The 21,846-nt window shown below is 39.7% G+C and overlaps 1 protein-coding gene across 10 annotated transcripts in view; it reads left to right on the top strand.

The window, feature by feature from the left end:
- Window positions 1-21,846, top strand: part of PTPDC1 (protein tyrosine phosphatase domain containing 1) — an 81,105-nt gene that overhangs the window by 43,229 nt on the left and 16,030 nt on the right. For all 10 annotated transcript variants that reach the window (XM_057498400.1, XM_057498406.1, XM_057498404.1 and 7 more), the window contains 3 exons: window positions 8,379-8,459; window positions 8,693-8,811; window positions 10,891-11,028. In XM_057498400.1, coding sequence (XP_057354383.1) covers window positions 8,379-8,459; window positions 8,693-8,811; window positions 10,891-11,028 — 338 coding nt within the window. The remainder of the gene's footprint in view (window positions 1-8,378; window positions 8,460-8,692; window positions 8,812-10,890; window positions 11,029-21,846) is intronic.

Raw genomic sequence — 21,846 nt, 5'->3', positions numbered from 1 at the left:
CGGGACCATACAGGGAAATGTGAAGTTGGTAAGTGAGAGGGAAGCCTTATTGTTTGAAAAGGTTAGCTTTTTAATTCTTTGCATATTTATGCCCTGTAGCTTCTATGCCCAGCATTTGTCTTGAGGTATCTTTACCACTTGGAAGAATTATGATACTCGGTAAATTTGATATGAGGCACGAATTCTATTTAAGGGTTGTAATTAGGAAGGAAGAAGAAAAGCTATAGAAGTAGCAGGCGGAAGAAAACATGGGAAGATTGATTATTTCTTTGATATATCTTCTTGTAGAGTAACTTCAGCATGTACAGGTTTTAAGCTACTACTTAAATTGCACACACACATTAACATAATAGGAGTATAGTTACATAACCAAAGCATATCTGTAATTACCAGCCATCTGCAGTGAAACCAAGAAAACCAGTTAGGCACCTTAGGCATTTGTGAAAACTTATCTATGATATGGTGGATATTGTCCAACTGAACTTGAACAGTCTGAGAGAAATCAGACAAATTAAAACAACCCATTCCTGGGGACTGTTCACATGCCATATGTTCTTTTAACAGTAAATAGTCTGTAGTTGTAAGACTTTGGAGCGCTACAATTTGCACTTCTCCAAATTCTTGGTTGAGTTCCAACAGTATAGATCCAGTCAAATTTGTTGTTTTACTGTATGCACAGGCCAGCTTAGATATCTCCTTCCTCATTCCCATGGCAAGTCCAGGAACTGGTGGGATGAGTGCATCTACAGCTGTAGCAGTGCGTGGATCTTTGTTGGGGTTTTTTGATGATCATCTTCTGGCATGAGTCTTCCAGAGAGTGCAGATGTTGGAAGTTCTTTTTCATATCGTATCTTAGTTCATTTTCGGGGTAGCCCAATTAGGCTTTGATCCTCTGTATAACACAAAGAGACCCTTTGCCTACACTTTTATATGCCCTTTATACCCTTGTGTAGAACTCGTTGGAGGTTACCACACAGGAACTGCCCTTTTTTTTTTTTTTGCTTTGTTTTTGGTATCACTAATCTACACTTACATGACGAATATTATGTTTACTAGGCTCTCCCCTATACCAGGTCTCCCCTATAAACCCCTTTACAGTCACTGTCCATCAGCATAGCAAAATGTTGTAGAATCACTACTTGCCTTCTCTGTGTTGTATAGTCCTCCCTTTTCTCCTACCCCCCATGCATGTTAATCTTAATACCCCCCTACTTCTCCCCCCCTTATCCCTCCCTACCCACCCATCCTCCCCAGTCCCTTTCCCTTTGGTACCTGTTAGTCCATTCTTGAGTTCTGTGATTCTGCTGCTGTTTTGTTCCTTCAGTTTTTCCTTTGTTCTTATATTCCACAGATAAGTGAAATCATTTGGTATTTCTCTTTCTCCGCTTGGCTTGTTTCACTGAGCATAATACCCTCCAGCTCCATCCATGTTGCTGCAAATGATTGGATTTGCCCTTTTCTTATGGCTGAGTAGTATTCCATTGTGTATATGTACCACATCTTCTTTATCCATTCATCTATTGATGGACATTTAGGTTGCTTCCAATTCTTGGCTATTGTAAATAGTGCTGCAATAAACATAGGGGTGCATTTGTCTTTCTCAAACTTGATTGCTGCATTCTTAGGGTAAATTCCTAGGAGTGGAATTCCTGGGTCAAATGGTAAGTCTGTTTTGAGCATTTTGATATACCTCCATACTGCTTTCCACAATGGTTGAACTAACTTACATTCCCACCAGCAGTGTAGGAGGGTTCCCCTTTCTCCACAGCCTCGCCAACATTTGTTGTTTGTCTTTTGGATGGCAGCCATCCTTACTGGTGTGAGGTGATACCTCATTGTAGTTTTAATTTGCATTTCTCTGATAATTAGCGATGTGGAGCATCTTTTCATGTGTCTGTTGGCCATCTGTATTTCTTTTTTGGAGAACTGTCTCTTCAGTTCCTCTGCCCATTTTTTAATTGGGTTATTTGTTTTTTGTTTGTTGAGGCGTGAGAGCTCCTTATATATTCTGGACGTCAAGCCTTTATCGGATGTGTCATTTTCAAATATATTCTCCCACACTGTAGGGATCCTTCTTGTTCTATTGATGGTGTCTTTTGCTGTACAGAAGCTTTTCAGCTTAATATAGTCCCACTTACTCATTTTTGCTGTTGTTTTCCTTGCCCGGGGAGATATGTTCAAGAAGAGGTCACTCATGTTTATGTCTAAGAAGTTTGTGCCTATGTTTTCTTCCAAGAGTTTAATGGTTTCATGGCTTACATTCAGGTCTTTGATCCATTTTGAGTTTACTTTTGTATATGGGGTTAGACAATGGTCCAGTTTCATTCTCCTACATGTAGCTGTCCAGTTTTGCCAGCACCACCTGTTGAAGAGACTGTCATTTCGCCATTGTATGTCCATGGCTCCTTTATCAAATATTCATTGACCATATATGTCTGGGTTAATGTCTGGATTCTCTAGTCTGTTCCATTGGTCTGTGGCTCTGCTCTTGTGCCAGTACCAAATTGTCTTGATTACTATGGCTTTATAGTAGAGCTTGAAGTTGGGGAGTGAGATCCCCCCTACTTTATTCTTCTTTCTCAGGATTGCTTTGGCTATTCGGGGTCTTTGGTGTTTCCATATGAATTTTTGAATTATTTGTTCCAGTTCATTGAAGAATGTTGCTGGTAGTTTCATAGGGATTGCATCAAATCTGTATATTGCTTTGGGCAGGATGGCCATTTTGACGATATTAATTCTTCCTAGCCACGAGCATGGGATGAGTTTCCATCTGTTAGTGTCCCCTTTAATTTCTCTTAAGAGTGACTTGTAGTTTTCAGAGTATAAGTCTTTCACTTCTTTGGTTAGGTTTATTCCTAGGTATTTTATTTTTTTTGATGCAATTGTGAATGGAGTTGTTTTCCTGATTTCTCTTTCTGTTGGTTCATTGTTAGTATATAGGAAAGCCACAGATTTCTGTGTGTTGATTTTGTATCCTGCAACTTTGCTGTATTCCGATATCAGTTCTAGTAGTTTTGGGGTGGAGTCTTTAGGGTTTTTTATGTACAGTATCATGTCATCTGCAAATAGTGACAGTTTAACTTCTTCTTTACCAATCTGGATTCCTTGTATTTCTTTATTTTGTCTGATTGCCGTGGCTAGGACCTCCAGTACTATGTTAAATAACAGTGGAGAGAGTGGGCATCCCTGTCTAGTTCCCGATCTCAGCGGAAATGCTTTCAGCTTCTCGCTGTTCAATATAATGTTGGCTGTGGGTTTATCATAGATGGCCTTTATTATGTTGAGGTACTTGCCCTCTATTCCCATTTTGCTGAGAGTTTTTAACATGAATGGATGTTGAACTTTGTCAAATGCTTTTTCAGCATCTATGGAGATGATCATGTGGTTTTTGTCTTTCTTTTTGTTGATGTGGTGGATGATGTTGATGGTCTTTCGAATGTTGTACCATCCTTGCATCCCTGGAATGAATCCCACTTGGTCATGGTGTATGATCCTTTTGACGTATTTTTTAATTCGGTTTGCTAATATTTTGTTGAGTATTTTTGCATCTACGTTCATCAGGGATATTGGTCTGTAGTTTTCTGTTTTGGTGGGGTCTTTGCCTGGTTTTGGTATTAGGGTGATGTTAGCTTCATAGAATGAGTTTGGGAGTATCCCCTCCTCCTCTATTTTTTGGAAAACTTTAAGGAGAATGGGTATTATGTCTTCCCTGTATGTGTGATAAAATTCCGAGGTAAATCCATCTGGCCCGGGGGTTTTGTTCTTTGGTAGTTTTTTGATTACCGCTTCAATTTCGTTGCTGGTAATTGGTCTGTTTAGATTTTCTGTTTCTTTCTGGGTCAATCTTGGAAGGTTATATTTTTCTAGGAAGTTGTCCATTTCTCCTAGGTTTCCCAGCTTGTTAGCATATAGGTTTTCATAGTATTCTCCAATAATTCTTTGTGTTTCTGTGGGGTCCGTCGTGATTTTTCCTTTCTCGTTTCTGATACTATTGATTTGTGTTGACTCTCTTTTCTTCTTAATAAGTCTGGCTAGAGGCTTATCTATTTTGTTTATTTTCTCGAAGAACCAGCTCTTGGTTTCATTGATTTTTGCTATTGTTTTATTCTTCTCAATTTTATTTATTTCTTCTCTGATCTTTATTATGTCCCTCCTTCTGCTGACCTTAGGCCTCACCTGTTCTTCTTTTTCCAATTTCGATAATTGTGACATTAGACCATTCATTTGGGATTGCTCTTCCTTTTTTAAATATGCCTGGATTGCTATATACTTTCCTCTTAAGACTGCTTTTGCTGTGTCCCACAGAAGTTGGGGCTTAGTGTTGTTGTTGTCATTTGTTTCCATATATTGCTGGATCTCCATTTTGATTTGGTCATTGATCCATTGATTATTTAGGAGCGTGTTGTTAAGCCTCCATGTGTTTGTGAGCCTCTTTGCTTTCTTTGTACAGTTTATTTGTAGTTTTATGCCTTTGTGGTCTGAAAAGTTGGTTGGTAGGATTTCAATCTTTTGGAATTTTCTGAGGCTCTTTTTGTGGCCTAGTATGTGGTCTATTCTGGAGAATGTTCCATGTGCACTTGAGAAGAATGTATATCCCGCTGCTTTTGGATGTAGAGTTCTATAGATGTCTATTAGGTCCATCTGCTCTACTGTGTTGTTCAGTGCTTCCGTGTCCTTACTTATTTTCTGCCCAGTGGATCTATCCTTTGGGGTGAGTGGTGTGTTGAAGTCTCCTAGAATGAATGCATTGCAGTCTCTATCCCCCTTTAGTTCTGTTAGTATTTGTTTCACATATGCTGGTGCTCCTGTGTTGGGTGCATATATATTTAGAATGGTTATATCCTCTTGTTTGACTGAGCCCTTTATCATTATGTAGTGTCCTTCTTTATCTCTTGTTACTTTCTTTGTTTTGAAGTCTATTTTGTCTGATATTAGTACTGCAACCCCTGCTTTCTTCTCACTGTTGTTTGCTTGAAATATGTTTTTCCATCCCTTGACTTTTATTCTGTACATGTCTTTGGGTTTGAGGTGAGTTTCTTGTAAGCAGCATATAGATGGGTCTTGCTTTTTTATCCATTCTGTTACTCTGTGTCTTTTGATTGGTGCATTCAATCCATTAACATTTAGGGTGACTATTGAAAGATATGTACTTATTGCCATTGCAGGCTTTAAATTCGTGGTTACCAAAGGTTCAAGGTTAGCCTCTTTAGTATCTTACTGCCTAACTTAGCTCGCTTATTGAGCTGTTATATACACTGTCTGGAGATTCTTTTCTTCTCTCCCTTCTCGTTCCTCCTCCTCGATTCTTCGTATGTTGGGTGTTTTGTGCTGTGCTCCTTCTAGGAGTGCTCCCACCTAGAGCAGTCCCTGTAAGATGTTCTGTAGAGGTGGTTTGTGGAAAGCAAATTCCCTCAGCTGTTGTTTGTCTGGGAATTGTTTAATCCCACCGTCATATTTGAATGATAGTCGTGCTGGATACAGTATCCTTGGTTCAAGGCCCTTCTGTTTCATTGTATTAAATATATCATGCCATTCTCTTCTGGCCTGTAGGGTTTCTGTTGAGAAATCTGACGTTAGCCTGATGGGTTTCCCTTTATAGGTGACCTTTTTCTCTCTAGCTGCCTTTAACACTCTTTCCTTGTCCTTGATCTTTGCCATTTTAATTATTATGTGTCTTGGTGTTGCCCTTCTTGGATCCTTTCTGTTGGGGGTTCTGTGTATTTCCGTGGTCTGTTCGATTACTTCCTCCCCCAGTGTGGGGAAGTTTTCAGCAATTATTTCTTCTAAGATACTTTCCATCTCTTTTCCTCTCTCTTCCTCTTCTGGGACCCCTATAATACGCATATTGTTCCTTTTAGATTGGTCACACAGTTCTCTTAATATTGTTTCATTCCTGGAGATCCTTTTGTCTCTCTCTATGTCAGCTTCTATGCGTTCCTGTTCTCTGATTTCAATTTCATCAATGGCCTCTTGCATTCTATCCATTCTGCTTATAAACCCTTCCAGAGTTTGTTTCATTTCTGCGATCTCCTTTCTGACATCTGTGATCTCCTTCCGGACTTCATCCCATCTCTCTTGCGTATTTCTCTGCATCTCTGTCAGCATGTTTATGATTCTTATTTTGAATTCTTTGTCAGGAAGACTGGTTAGGTCTGTCTCCTTCTCTGGTGTTGTCTCTGTGATCTTTGTCTGCCTGTAGCTTTGCCTTTTCATGGTGATAGGAATAGTCTGCAGAACTGGGACGAGTGATGGCTGGAAGGACTTCCTTTCTTGTTGGTTTGTGGCCCTCCTCTCCTGGGAGAACAGCGACCTCTAGTGGCTTGTGCTGCGCAGCTCTGCGCAGACAGGGTTTCTGCTTCCTGCCCGGCTGCTATGGAGTTAATCTCCGCTGTTGCTGTGGGCGTGGCCTGGCTCGGGCAGCTACTCCAAAATGGTGGAGTCGCGTTGGAGCAGGAGCTGCTGGGAGGGTATTTATCTCCGTAAGGGGCCTCCCTGCTCCCTGCAGCCCAGGGGTTAGGGTGCCCAGAGATCCCGGATTCCCTACCTCTGGATTAAGTGACCCGCCCTGCCCCTTTAAGACTTCCAAAAAGCACCCGCCAAAACAAAACAACGACCACCAAAAAAAAAAAAAAAGAAAAAAAAATTTTTTAATTAAAAAAAAAAAAAGTTTTTAATTAAAAAAAAAAAAAAAAAGGTGGTCGTTCGTTTTTCTTTATTCTCTGGTGCCAGCCTCAGGCCTCTGCTCACTGGTCTTTCTGCCCTGTTTCCCTAGTATTGGGGTCCCTATCCCTTTAAGACTTCCAAAAAGCGCTCGCCAAAACAAAACAGCAAAAAAGCAAAAAAAAAAAATGGTCGCGCGCTTTTCTTATGTCCTCTGGCGCCCAGCCTCCAGTGCCCGCTCACTGTTCTTGCTGCCCTGTTTTCCTAGTATCGAGCGCCCTGCACTCTGGCCCGGATGGCTGGGGCTGGGTGTTCGGCAGTCCTGTGCTCCGTCTCCCTCCCGCTCTGCCTGCTCTTCTCCCGCCGGGAGCTGGGGGGAGGGGCGCTCGGCTCCCGCGGGGCCGGGGCTTATATCTTACCCCCTTCGTGAGGCGCTGGGTTCTCTCAGGTGCGGATGTGGTCTGGATATTGTCCTGTGTCCTCTGGTCTTTATTCTAGGAAGGGTTGTCTTTGTTATATTTTCATAGATATATGCGGTTTTGGGAGGAGATTTCCGCTGCTCTACTCACGCCGCCATCTTCCGCCCCTCCCTTCTATCACTGTCTTTCTTAAAGAATGTTATGAAAAAGCACTTCCCTGAGATGCAGTCAGAAAAGTAAATTCTCATACTATAGCTTGAGGTCACATTAATATTTTTGGTTTATCATAGACTATGCTATCTGAGTCTTTTTCAGCTCTGCTGTCCCCTTGTTGCATCTCTCCTCATCTTATGCTAATTGCTGTTGAATTTTGGGGCTCCCTGTTAAATTTCAGGCATTGGGTAGGGGTTGGGTGGACGAGTGGTATCCTTCCAGATCCTGCCATGCTCACTTGGTATCTCTGTTACTCCTCAGAGTCCTGTGACCCACAACTTCCAATAGCCTATCTGATAGATCTTTCATTAGGCCTCCGGTAAGAGACTCAACCAGAGAAGAGTGAAGCCAGACCCAAAGGAAGGATGGCTATTTGTGAACCTCGGTCCATTCATACACATTCTTTTAGCTACAGACCAGGCACTGTGATAGACACTTCAAATTAGTATCTTCTTATAGCTCTTGTGAAGTAGATGTTAATGTCATTTTATTGATGAAGGAATTGAGGTCCAGAGAGATTAAGTGATTTGCTACCCAGCTATAAAGTAGAAAAGCAAGCATTTAAAACCAGGTCTGTCTGATTCCAAAGCCCATATTTTTTGCTAAACTATAATTACTCATTATTCATAACCACATGCCAGGATTTGTTCTAAAGACTTTACATCCACAACATAGTGAGTTCTCACACCAACCCTGCAAGGCAGGCATCATCCATACTTCATACATTAAGTAAGTGAGGTGCACATCCTTGGATGCCTAAATATGCCTCCCAGCTGGCCTCTCATTTAGGCATTACCTGTGGGTAGCTAATCCAGGCTGTCACCTTTGCTGCCTGCTGAGGTTTCAACATCATGTCCACTAGAATCTCATGAGAGTTTGGAACGTGCTTTGCTAGAGTCCAGGAATACTCTGTGTCCTGGAATTTTTTCCAGGGATTTAAGAAACTATGTTTCTCAGTATCCTAATTGTGATGCAAAATTGAATCCAGATTTGTATAAGAAATTCTTACTGAGTTGTTAAATCATAGAAAGTGGAGCTGGAACGTTCTTGGTCTTGCATCTCACCAGTCCCTCCTCCCATCTGTAGGGTAACTGACAACATCCTGGCCATGGCTCGCCCATCCACCGAGCTCCTCCAGAAGTACTGTGTCATCGAGCAGTTCCAAAGGCAAGTGCCAGTTTGTTTATGTGCTTTCCTCAGCCAGCTCATGTTTTCTTTTCTGTTGCCTTTGACTTAAAATGGAAAAGTGCCTTCATTTGAACAATAAGCAATGAAGAACTTTTTAAAAATAAGGAATTAAGGTTTAGAGAATAACTGATAACATTTATTAATGCCAAAAATAGTTCGTTTTTTTAAAATGCTAGCTCCTGATGTGACTGATTTTTTCTTTTTCCTTTAAGCCATGGCATAAAAACAGTCATCAACCTGCAGTGCCCTGGGGAGCATGCCAGCTGTGGTAACCCTCTGGAACAGGAGAGTGGCTTTACGTACCTGCCTGAAGCTTTCATGGAAGCTGGCAGTAAGTCCCTCCACATCATCTCCATGAGGAACCAAGGACAGCACTAAGAGGTTTTTGTTTGCTCAGCTCTAGGTTGAAAAGGTGGTAGGATAAATTCTTCCTGTGTGGCAGCAGGGTTCCCAGAAGTGAGGGTGAGCTACCTTGACTTAGACAGTGCTCCCATTCCTCATGGGATTGCTGTTGAAATTAAAGGATTTCTTTTGCCCTCTGAAAGGGATCTTGGAAGGAGCCCCCCATAGAAATGATGCCTGCGTGAATTCACAGTGTGCCAGACCTTCCTTCTCATTTCATCCCTAGAGCAGTCAGTCATGTTACGTAGTTGCCAGTTCTGCTTCACACATGAGGCCACGCAGTCTTATTGAGTTTTGACTTACCCAGGATCACACAGCTTACACGTGGTGGCAGGAAAGGAACCCGGACTTACTCGTGCTTGTGCTACTGCACAGCTCTGCCCCTGGGTAAGGTGGAGGCAGGCATTCTTCCTATGACAATCCCAGAAGCTCCTTCATCATGAGAGCTTTGGGGTGGGATGCAGTAAACACATGTCATTCACACTGGGCTGAAAGCCTTGACCTGTGCCATTTGGCCATTTGGGGAACTTGTGGGTTTTTTTTTTTCGAGTTGAAATATTCTTTTTTTTTTTTTGGTATAATTAATCTACAATTATATGAGGAACATTATGTTTACTAGACTCCCCCCATCACCAAATCCCCCCCAACAAACCCCATTACAGTCACTGTCCATCAGCATAGTAAGATGCTGTAGAATCACTACTTGTCTTCCCTGTGTTGCATAGCCCTCGCCGTTCCCCACACATTATACATGCTAATCGTAATGCCCCCTGTCTTCTTTCCTCCCCTTCTCCCTCCCTTCCCAACCATCTTCCCCAGTCCCTTTCCCTTTGGTAACTGAGTCCATTCTTGGGTTCTGTGTTTCTGCTGTTGTTTTGTTCCTTCAGTTTTTTCTTTGTTCTTATACTCCAAATATGAGTGAAATCATTTGGTATTTGTCTTTCTCAGCCTGCCTTATTTCACTGAGCATAATACCCTCAAGCTCCATCCATGTTATTGCAAATGGTAGGATTTGTTTTCTTCTTATGGCTGAATAATATTCCATTGTGTATATGTACCACATCTTTATCCATTCATTTACTGATGGACACTCAGGTTGCTTCCATTTCTTGGCTATTGTGAATAGTGCTGCGATAAATATAGGGGTGCATATGTCTTTTTCAAATTGGGCTACTGCATTCTTAGGGTAAATTCCTAGAAGTGGAATTCCTGGGTCAAGTGGTATTTCTATTTTGAGCTTTTTGAGGAACCTCCATACTGCTTTCCACAATGGTTGAACTAGTTTACATTCCCACCAACAGTGTAGGAGGGTTCCCCTTTCTCCACAAGCTCGCCAACATTTGTTGTTTGTCTTTTGGATGGTGGTGATCCTTACTGGTTTGAGGTGATATCTCATTGTGGTTTTAATTTGCATTTCTCTGATGACTAGCAATGTGGAGCATCTTTTCATGTGTCTGTTGGCCATCTGAATTTGGGGAACTTGTTTTTAAGAAGCTCATCTCTTGCCTTTTCCTCACTAGGTGGAAGATATACATATGCTGCTTTAGCCATTTATCAGCCTTCTAGACATGTTCCCATGCTTAAAAGAGACTGAATGCTTTCCCTGCACACCTGAGGGATAGATGATTTGGCATGGATCATTGATTTTATTAATTTACAATTCTACTTTTCCTTAATTCTGGCTAAATTTCAGCAAGAAATGTCCTCAGTAACGTAGAATGTGCTTTATAAGACATGTTAGTAAGAAACTTACTGGAAATGTAGAAAACTACACATCCAGTGAGATAAGTGTGCCTTACAGCTATCTACTTTTTAGGAATTCACTCACTTTCCTCAAATGTCTATGCAAGTGTTTTTCCTAGCTCCAATAGAAAGAATGCCAGGCTAGGATGTGCTGGCATTTGATGGCAAAATGGCAAAGATAGAAAGTTCCAGGTAGAATGTATGAATTCACTGAAATGGAAGTTTCAATAGCTGCTTTTTTTCTGTTATCCTTTTCATTGTCCAGTCTATTTCTACAATTTCGGATGGAAGGATTATGGGGTAGCATCTCTTACTACCCTCTTAGATATGGTGAAGGTGATGACATTTGCCTTACAAGAAGGAAAAGTGGCTATCCATTGTCACGCAGGCCTTGGTCGGACAGGTAAGTTCTGGAAGGTGTCTTTATGTCTTGTAGCATATTTAAACATAAATGGAATAATATTTCCTAATATTAGAGGATAAATATTTTTCAGAATCCTGTCAAAGCTTTGGAATCAAATTGAAGAAGTCAATAAAAGATATTTGAAGTATCTTAAAAAGAAAGTATAAATAAATGACCATATATTCCTGATAGTATTTTTGAATTATTTAGGGCTGAAAATTCATCACATTTAATAAACAGGTGGGTTTCCACAGCTAGCTGAATGACCACTCTGATGATACGACTTTCTTCTTTAAAGAAAAAGAATCAACACTCTAATACATAATTTCTTCTAAAAATATAATTTTCCTTAACCAAAATAATAATGAAAATAGCAAGTATTGTTTCGCATGATATATATTCTAAGCATTTTGCACCAGCTATTTTATTTTTATTCTGCTACATTAATGTACAATTACATGAACATTGTGGTTACTAGACTCCACCTATTATCAACTCCCCACCACATACCTCATTCCAGTCACTGTCCATCAGCGTACTAAGATGCTATAGAAACACTACTTGGCTTCTCTGTGCTGTACTGCCTTCCCCTTGTCCCCCACCCTACATTATGTGTCCTAATTGTAATGACCCTTTTTCCCCCTTATCCCTCCCTTCCCACCCATCCTCCCCAATACCTTTCCCTTTGGTAACTGTTAGTCCATGCTTGTGTTCTGTGAGTCTGCTGCTGTTCTGTTCCTTCAGTTTTTTTCTTTCTTCTTACACTCCACATATGAGTGAAATCATTTGGTATTTGTCTTTCTCTGCCTGCCTTATTTCACTGAGCATAATACCCTCTAGCTCCATCCATGTTGTTGCAAATGGTAGGATTTCTTTTCTTCTTATGGCTGAATAATATTCCATTGTGTATACGTACCGCATCTTCTTTATCCATTCATCTACTGATGGACACTTAGGTTCCTTCCATTTCTTGGCTATTGTAAATAGTGCTGTGATAAACATAGGGGTGCATCTGTCTTTTTCAAACTGGGCTGCTGTATTATTAGGGTAAATTCCTAGAAGTGGAATTCCTGGGTCAAGTGGTATTTCTATTTTGAGCTTTTTGAGGAACCTCCATATTGCTTTCCACAATGGTTGAACTAATTTACATTCCCACCAACAGTGTAGGAGGGTTCCCCTTTCTCCACAACCTCGCCAACATTTCTTGTTGTTTGTCTTTTGGATGGTAGTGATCCTTACTGGTGTGAGGTGATATCTCATTGTGGTTTTAATTTGCATTTCTCTGACGACCAGCGATGTGGAGCATATTTTCATGTGTCTGTTGGCCATCTGAATTTCTTCTTTGGAGAACTGTCTGCTCAGCTCCTCTGCCCATTTTTTAATTGGATTATTTGCTTTTTGTTTGTTGAGGTACGTGAGCTCTTTATATATTTTGGATATTAACCCTTTATTGGATCTGTCATTTATGAATATATTCTCCCATACGGTAGGATGCCTTTTTGTTCTATTGATGGTGTCCTTTGCTGTACAGAAGCTTTTAAGCTTGATATAGTCCCACTTGTTCATTTTAGCTTTTGTTTCCCTTGCCCAGGGAGATATGTTCATGAAGAAGTCACTCATGTTTATGTCTAAGAGATTTTTGCCTATATTTTTTTCTAAGAGTTTTATGGTTTAATGACTTACATTCAGGTCTTGGATCCATTTCGAATTTACTTTTGTGTATGGGGTTAGACAATGGTCCAGTTTCATTCTCTTACATGTAGCTGTCCAGTTTTGCCAACACCAACTGTTGAAGTGGCTGTCATTTCCCCATTGTATGTCCATGGCTCCTTTATCATATACTAATTGACCATATGTGTTTGGGTTAATGTCTAGAGTCTCTATTCTGTTCCACTGGTCTGCGGCTCTGTTCTTGTACCAGTACTAAACTGTCTTGATTACTATGGCTTTGTAGTAGAGCTTGAAGTTAGGGAGCGAGATCCCCCCCACTTTATTCTTCCTTCTTAGGATTGCTTTGGCTATTCAGGGTCTTTGGTGTTTCCATATGAATTTTTAAACTATTTGTTCCAGTTCGTTCAAGAATGCTGTTGGTAATTTGATAGGGATTGCATTGAATCTGTATATTGCTTTGGGCAGGATGGCCATTTTGACGATATTAATTCTTCCTAGCCAAGAGCATGGGATGAGTTTCCATTTGTTAGTGTCCTCTTTAATTTCTCTTAAGAGTGTCTTGTAGTTTTCAGGGTATAGGTCTTTCACTTCTTTGGTTAGGTTTATTCCTAGGTATTTTATTCTTTTTAATGCAATTGTGAATGGAATTGTTTTCCTGATTTCTCTTTCTTTTCGTTCATTGTTAGTGTATAGGAATGCCACAGATTTCTGTGAGTTAATTTTGTATCCTGCAACTTTGCTGTATTCCGATATCAGTTCTAGTAGTTTTGGAGTGGAGTCTTTAGGGTTTTTTATGTACAATACATGTCATCTGCAAATAGTGACAGTTTAACTTCTTCTTTACCAATCTGGATTCCTTGTATTTCTTTGTTTGATCTAATTGCCATCGCTAGGACCTCCAGTACTATGTTGAATATCAGTAGGGAGAGTGGGCATCCCTGTCTTGTTCTTGATCTCAGAGGAAAAGCTTTCAGCTTCTCGCTGTTCAGTATGATGTTGGCTGAGGGTTTGTCATATATGGCCTTTATTATGTTGAGGTACTTGCCCTCTTTACCCATTTTGTTGAGAGTTTGTATCATGAATGGATGTTGAATTTTGTTGAATGCTTTTTCAGCATCTATGGAGATGATCATGTGGTATTTGTCCTTCTTTTTGTTGATGTGGTGGATGATGTTGATGGATTTTCGAATGTTGTACCATTCTTGCATCCCTGGGATGAATCCCACTTGGTCATGGTGTATGATCCTTTTGATGTATTTTTTTTTTAAAGCTAGAGATTTATTGTTATTTTGTGAATAATAAATTGTCAAATTAGTTATGACACTACCCACACTGCACATGACCGGTCACCAGTACAAGAGCTTTTAATCAGACTGAGGCGTAAGGCAGAGAGAGCACAGACACGAATAACATCCGTAACAACTTCCTGTATTTATGCCTCTACCTTGACCTTCATACACGTTTTCCTCCTGGGTAAAGTGTCAGAACACTACACTGGCTGGTGGGTAACCTGGCCTCTTGACCTTTTTCAAATAGCAAGCAACTTACAGAAATAATGGAATTTTACTTGTATTTCCCTTGATTTTATATGTCTGAATTCATTTTAGGTTAATTTAACATTTTTATTTCTTGTAACTGTACATGAGAGAATATAATGACCTTAGGAATACTGAACCACAGTCAGCCAAATATGGTATTGACCCAAAAAGTTGTGTTTTAATTGGTCCTATAAGGAATGTACGGCCCCAGCAGTTTCAGAGTTAGGCAAACAAAACTTCTTTGGGGAGGGAAGAAAATGGCTGTTAAACAGCCAAATGTACTTACTCAACATTGTTAAAATGGCTCTGTTTTTTACCCCTGAATGATACCTCTTTACTATACTAGATGCACAGAAATCCTAACAGAATCTTGGTTGCCAGTATTATTTAGGCTGGCCCAATCCAGGATAGATACCCACCCCACCCCACCCCCAAGTTCCCCTTCTCTGAGGCTCCGAAAAGCACAATATTTAACTATTTATTAATAGAACTACCAAAACACTTCAGAAACAAGTGGCTCACACATTATTTTAAATTCATATATTGCCTGTGCATGAGAAAACTGATAAACCCAAAAGATAGTTCTATTCTTATATGGCGATTAAAATAACTGAAACATCAAGACATGTTCAGTGAAAGCAACATGAATCTCAATTACAAATTTTAATACCTGTTAAACTACCTATGGGAGAAGCTGAAAAGTCCTAGGCAGATGCGCTTTGGGGTTATACTACAGTGCTCCTTCAGTCTGCACAAAGATGAAGGTAATTTACAGTCAATCTGTGAATGCTGAGACAATGTTACATTATGTTGTCTGTACAATTAAATGTCCTTAAAGAGATAACCAGAATCAGCTTTTCTACTGTATCTTCAACAAACTGGACTGGCACTTTTGCTGAGACTTTTGATGTATTTTTGAATTCGGTTTGCTAATATTTTGTTGACTATTTTTGCATCTACGTTCATCAGGGATATTGGTCTGTAATTTTCTTTTTTAGTGGGGTCTTTGCCTGGCTTTGGTATTAGAGTGATGTTGGCTTCATAGAATGAGTTTGGGAATATTCCCTGCTCTTCTATTTTTGGAAAACTTTAAGGAGAATGGGGTATTATGTCTTCTCTGTATGTCTGATAAAATTCTGAGATAAATCCATCTGTCCCGGGGGTTTTGTTCTTGGGTAGTTTTTTGATTACTGCTTCAGTTTCATTGCTGGTAATTGGTTTGTTTAGATTTTCTGTTTCTTCCTTGGTCAGTCTTTGAAGGTTGTATTTTTCTAGGAAGTTGTCCATTTCTTCTAGGTTTTCCAGCTTGTTGGCATGTAGGTTTTCATAGTATCCTCTAATAATTCTTTGTATTTCTGTGGGGTCCATCATGATTTTTCCTTTCTCATTTCTGATTCTCTTGATGTGTGTTGATTCTCTTTTTCTCTTAATAAGTCTGGCTAGAGGCTTATCTATTTTGTTAATTTTCTCGAAGAATCAGCTCTTGGTTTCATTGATTTTTTTTCTATTGTTTCATTCTTCTCAATTTTATTTATTTCTTCTCTGATCTTTATTATGTCCCTCCTTCTGCTGACTTTAGGCCCCATTTGTTCTTCTTTTTCCAATTTCGACAATTTTGACTTTAGACTATTCATTTGGGATTGTTCTTCCTTCTTTAAATATGCCTGGATTGCTATATACTTTCCTCTTAAGACTGCTTTTGCTGCATCCCACAGAAGTTGAGGCATTGTGTTGTTGTTGTCATTTGTTTCGATATATTGCTTGATTTCTATTTTAATTTGGTCGTTGATCCACTGATTATTTAGGAGCATGTTGTTAAGCCTCCATGTGTTTGTGAGCCTTTTGTTTTCTTTGTACAATTTATTTCTAGTTTTATATCTTTGTGGTCTGAAAAGTTGGTTGGTAGAATTTCAATCTTTCTGAATTTACTGAGGCCCTTTTTGTGGCCAAGTATGTGGTCCCTTCTGGAAAATGTTCCATGTGCACTTGAGAAGAGTATATGTATCCTGCTGCTTTGAGTGTAGAGTTCTATAGATGTCTATTAGGTCCATCTGTTCTAGTGTGTTGTTCAGTGCCTCTGTGTTCTTACTTATTTTCTGTCTGGTGGATCTGTCCTTTGGGGTGAGTGGTGTGTTGAAGTCTCCTAGAATGAATGCATTGTATTCTATTTCCTCCTTTAATTCTGTTAGTACTTGTTTCATATGTGTCAGTGCTCCTGTGTTGGGTGTATATATATTTATAATGGGTATATCCTCTTGTTTTGAAAGTCTATTTTGTCTGATACAAGTACTGTAACATCTGCTTTTTTCTCCCTATTGTTTGCATTAAATATCTTTTTCCATCCCTTCACTTTTTGTTTGTGTGTGTCTTTGGGTTTGAGGTGAGTCTCTTGTAAGCAGCATATAGATGGGTCTTGCTTTTTTATCCATCCTATTACTCTGTGTCTTTTGATTGGTGCATTCAGTCCATTTACATTTAAGGTGATATTGAAAGATATGTACTTATGGCCATTGCAGGCTTTAGATTCTTGGTTACCAAAGGTTCAAAGGTAGCTTCTATCCTCTCTAATCACCTAACTTAAGTCGATTATTAATCTATTATAAACACAGTCTGATGATTCTTTATTTCTCTCCCTTCTTATTCCTCCTCTTCCATTCTTTATATGTTAGGTGTTTTAATATGTGCTCTTTTGTGTTTCCTTTGAGTGCTTTTGTGCATAGTTGGCTTTATTTTTTTGCTTTTAGTTAGTATTTGGTTGGTCTGCTTTCTTTGGTGTGATTTTATTTTCTCTGGTGACATCTATTTAACCTTAGGAGTGCTTCCATTTAGAGCAGTCCCTTTAAAGTATCCTGTAGAGGTGGTTTGTGGGAGGCAAATTCCCTCAACTTTTGCTTGTCTGGGAATTGTTTAATCCCTCCTTCATATTTAAATGATAATTGTGCTGGATACAGTATCCTTGGTTCAAGGCCCTTCTGTTTCATTGCATTGAATATATCATGCCATTCTCTTCTGGCCTGTAAGGTTTCTGTTGAGAAGTCTGATGATAGACTGATGGGTTTTCCTTTATAGGTGACCTTTTTCCTCTCTCTAGCTGCCTGTAATACTCTGTCCTTATCCTTGATCTTTGCCATTTTAATTATTATGTGTCTTGGTGTTATCCACCTTGGGTCCCTTCTGTTGGGAATTCTGTGTGCTTCCATGATCTGAGTGACTATTTCCTCCCCCACTTTGGGGAAGCTTTCACCAATTATTTCTTCAAATACACTTTCTATCCCTTTTTCTCTCTTCTTCTTCTTCTGGTACCACTATAATACAGATATTGTTCCTTTTGGATTGGTCACACAGTTCTCTTAATATTGTTTCATTCCTAGAGATCCTTTTATCTCTCTCTGCATCAGCTTCTATGTGTTCCTGTTCTCTGGTTTCTATTCCATTAATGGCCTTTTTTATCTAGTCCATTCTGCTTTTAAGTCCTTTCAGAGATTGTTTCATTTCTCTCATCTCCTTCCAGACTTCATCCCTTAGCTCTTGCATATTTCTCTGCAGCTCCATCAGCATGGTTATGACCTTTATTTTGAATTCTTTTTCAAGAAGATTGGTTAGGTCTGTTTCCCCAGATTCCTTCTCACGGGAGGTTGTCTGGGTTAGTCTGGTCTGTATCAAATTCTTCTGCCTTTTCATGGCAATAGAGGTAGTTGTGGGGAGTTGGCACATGTGTCAGCTGGGAGAATGTCCCTTCTTGTTGGTTTGTGACCTTCCTCTCCTGGGAGAACAACAACCCCTAGTGGCTTGTAGTGGGCAGCTGCATGCCAACTGGTTCTCTGATTCTTGCCCGGCTGCTGTGGAAGAAGCTCTGCCTGGCTGCTGTGGGCGTGGCCACTTTCAGGCTGCTGCTCCGCTATGGCGGGGCCGCGCTGTAGGGGGAATGGGCGGGAAGCTGTTTATTGCCGTGAGGGACCTCAGAGCTGCACTGCCGCCTAGGGGATTATTGCGCCTGGAGTTCCCTGGGATTCCCTGCTGCTAGGATGAGTGTGCCAGGACGCCTCCATCCAGCTGTGGGGTCCCTGTCCCTTTAAGACTTTCAAAAAGCACTTGCTTTTCTTTGTCCCAGGGGCACTGGCTGTGAGGACCCACTCGCAGGTTTTACTGTCCTGTTTCCCTAGTATCCAGCACCCCACACACTGTGTGTCTGCGCTCCCAGTGCGGATGGCTAGGGCTGGGTATTTAGCAGTCCTGGGCTCCCTCTCCCTTCCCACTCTGACTCCTCTCCTCCCTCCAGAAGCTGGGTTAGGGGTGTCGCTCAGGTCCCGCCATGCCATGGCTTGTATCTTACTCCCTTTGTGAGGCTCTGGGTTCTCCAGGTGTAGATGTAGTCTGGCTATTGTCCTGTATCTTCTGGTCTCTCTTTTAGGAATAGTTGTATTTGTTGTATTTTCAAAAATATATATGGTTTTGGGAGGAGATTTCCACTGCTCTACTCACGCCACCATCTTTCCTCCTTAGGATGTCTTTTTGTTCTATTGATGGTGTCCTTTGCTGTACAGAAGCTTTTTAGTTTGATATAGTCCCACTTGTTCATTTTTTTCTTTTGTTTCCCTTGCCCAGGGAGATGTGTTCATGCGGAAATTGCTTATGTTTATGTCTAAGAGATTTTTACCTATGTTCTTTTCTAAGAGTTTTATGGTTTCATGACTTGCATTCAGGTCTTTGATCTATTTTGAATTTACTTTTGTGTATGGGGTTGGACAATTAGACAATAATCCAGTTTCATTCTCTTACATGTAGCTATCCAGTTTTGCCAACACCAGCTGTTGGAGAGACTGTAATTTCCCCATTGTATACCCATGGCTCCTTTATCGTATATTAATTGACCCTATATGGTTGGGTTTATATCTGGGCTCTCTAGTCTGTTCCGTTCGTCTGTGGGTCTGTTCTTGTGCCAGTCTTGATTACTGTGGCTTTGTAATAGAGCTGGAAGTCCAGGAGCATAATCCCCCAGCTTTATTCGTTCTGCTCAGTATTGCTTTGGCTATTCGGGGTCTTTGGTGGTTCCATATGAATTTTAGAACTATTTGCTCTGATTCATTGAAGAATACTGTTGGTATTTTGGTAGGGATTGCAATGAATCTGTAGATTGCTTTAGGCAGGATGGCCATTTTGACAATACTAATTCTTCCTATCCATGAGCACGGGATGTGTTTCCATTTATTGGTTTCTTCTTTAATTTCTCTCATAAGTGTCTTGTAGTTTTCAGAGAATAGGTCTTTAACTTCCTTGGTTAGGTTTATTCCTAGGTATTTTATTATTTTTGATGCAATTGTGAATGGAATTGTTTTTCTGGTTTCTCTTTCTGCTAGTTCATCATTAGTGTATAGGAATGCAACAGATTTCTGTGTATTAATTTTGTTTCCTGCAACTTTCCTGAATTCAGATATTAGATCTAATAGTTTTGGAGTGGAGTCTTTAGGGTTTTCTATGTACAATATCATGTCATCTGCAAACAGGGACAGTTTGACTTCTTCCTTACCAATCTGGATGCCTTTTATTTCTTTGTATTGTCTGATTGCCATGGCTGGGACCTCCAGAACTATGTTGAATAAGAGTGGGTATAGTGAGCATTCTTGTCTTGTTCCGATCTTAAAGAAAAAGCTTCCAGCTTCTCGTTTTTAAGTATGATGTTGGCTGTGGGTTTGTCATATATGGCCTTTATTATGTTGAAGTACTTGCCCTCTATACCCATTTTGTTGAGAGGTTTAATCATGAATGGATGTTGAATTTTGTCAAATATTTTTTTAGTGTCTATGGAGATGATCATGTAGTTCTTGTCCTTTTTGTTGATGTGGTGGATGACGTTGATAGATTTTTGAATGTTGTACCATCCTTGCATCCCTGGAATGAATTCCACTTGATCATGATGGATGATCTTTTTGATGTATTTTTGAATTCGGTTTGCTAATATTTTGTTGAGTATTTTTGCATCTATTTCCATCCGGGATATTCGTCTATAATTTCCTTTTTCTGTGGTGTCTTTGCCTGGTTTGGGTATTAAAATGATGTTGGCCTCATAGAATGAGTTTGGGAATATTCCCTCCTCTTTTACTTTTTGGAAAACTTAAAGAGGATGGGTATTAGGTCTTCACTAAATGTTTGATAAAATTCAGCAATGAAACCATCTGGTACAGGCGTTTTGTTCTTAGGTAGTCTTTTGAATACCAATTCAGTTTCTTTGCTGGTAATTGGTCTATTCAGATTTTCTGTTTCTTCCTGGGTCAGCCTTGGAAGGTTAAAGTTTTCTAGAAAGTTGTCCGTTTCTTCTAGGTTATCCAGTTTGTTACCATAGAATTTTTCATATTATTCTCTCATAATTCTTTGTATTTCTGTGGTATCTGTAGTGATTTTTTCCTATCTTATTTCTTATTCTGTTTATGTGTGTAGACTCTCTTTTTTCCTTGATAAGTCTGGCTAAGGGTTTATCTACTTTATTTATTTTCTCGAAAACCAGGCCCTACTTTCATTGATTCTTTCTAGTGTTTTATTCTTCTCTATTTTATTTATTTCTGCTTTGATCTTTATTATGTCCCTCCTTCTACTGACTTTGGGCCTCATTTGATCTTCCTTTTCTAGTTTCATTAATTGTGAGTTTAGACTGTTCATTTGGGATTGTTCTTCTTCCCTAAGGTAGGCCTGTATTGCGATATATTTCCCTCTTAGCACGGCCTTTGCTGCATCCCACAGATTTTGTAGTGTTGAATTATTGTTGTTGTTTGTCTCCATATATTGCTTGATCTCTATTTTAATTTGGTATTGATCCATTGATTATTTAGGAGCATGTTGTTAAGCCTCCATGTGTCTGTGAGCCTTTTTGCTTTCTTTGTACAATTTATTTCTAGTTTCATATCTTTGTGATCTGAGTAGCTGGCTGATACAATTTCAGTCTTTTTGAATTTACTGAGGTTCTTTTTGTGGCCTATACTATATGATCTATTCTTGAAAATGTTCCATGTGCACTTGAGAAGAATGTGTATCCTGTTGCTTTTGGATGGGATGTTGTCTAGATGTCCGTTAGGTCCATCTTTTCTAATACATTGTTCAGTGCCTCTGTCTCTTTATTTATTTTCTGTCTGATTGATCTGTCCTTTGGAGTGAGTGGTGTGTTGATATCTCCCAAAATAAATGCATTGCATTCTATTTCCCCCTTGAATTCTCTTAGCATTTGTTTCACATATGTAGGTGCTCCTGTATTGTGTGCATAGATATTTATAATACTTTTATCCTCTTGTTGGACTGACCCCTTTATCATTATGTAATGTCCTTGTCTCTTGTTACTTTCTTTGTTTTGAAGTCTATTTTGTCTGATACAAGTACTGCAACTCCTGCTTTTTCCTTCCTATTGGTTCCATGAAATATCTTTTTCCATCCATTCACTTTTAGTTTGTGCATGTCTTTGGGTTTGAAGTGAGTCTCTTGTAGGCAGCATATAGATGGGTCTTGTTTTCTTATGCATTCAGTGACTCTGTGTCTTTTGATTGGTGCATTCAGACCATTTACATTTAGGGTGATTATCGATAGGTATGTACTTATTGCCATTGCAGGCTTTAGATTTGTGGTT

The sequence above is a fragment of the Manis pentadactyla genome, chromosome 3, assembly GCF_030020395.1.
Source record: "Manis pentadactyla isolate mManPen7 chromosome 3, mManPen7.hap1, whole genome shotgun sequence".
In the NCBI taxonomy this organism is placed as follows: Eukaryota; Metazoa; Chordata; class Mammalia; order Pholidota; family Manidae; genus Manis; species Manis pentadactyla.
This window is presented reverse-complemented; position numbering and strand designations above follow the sequence as displayed.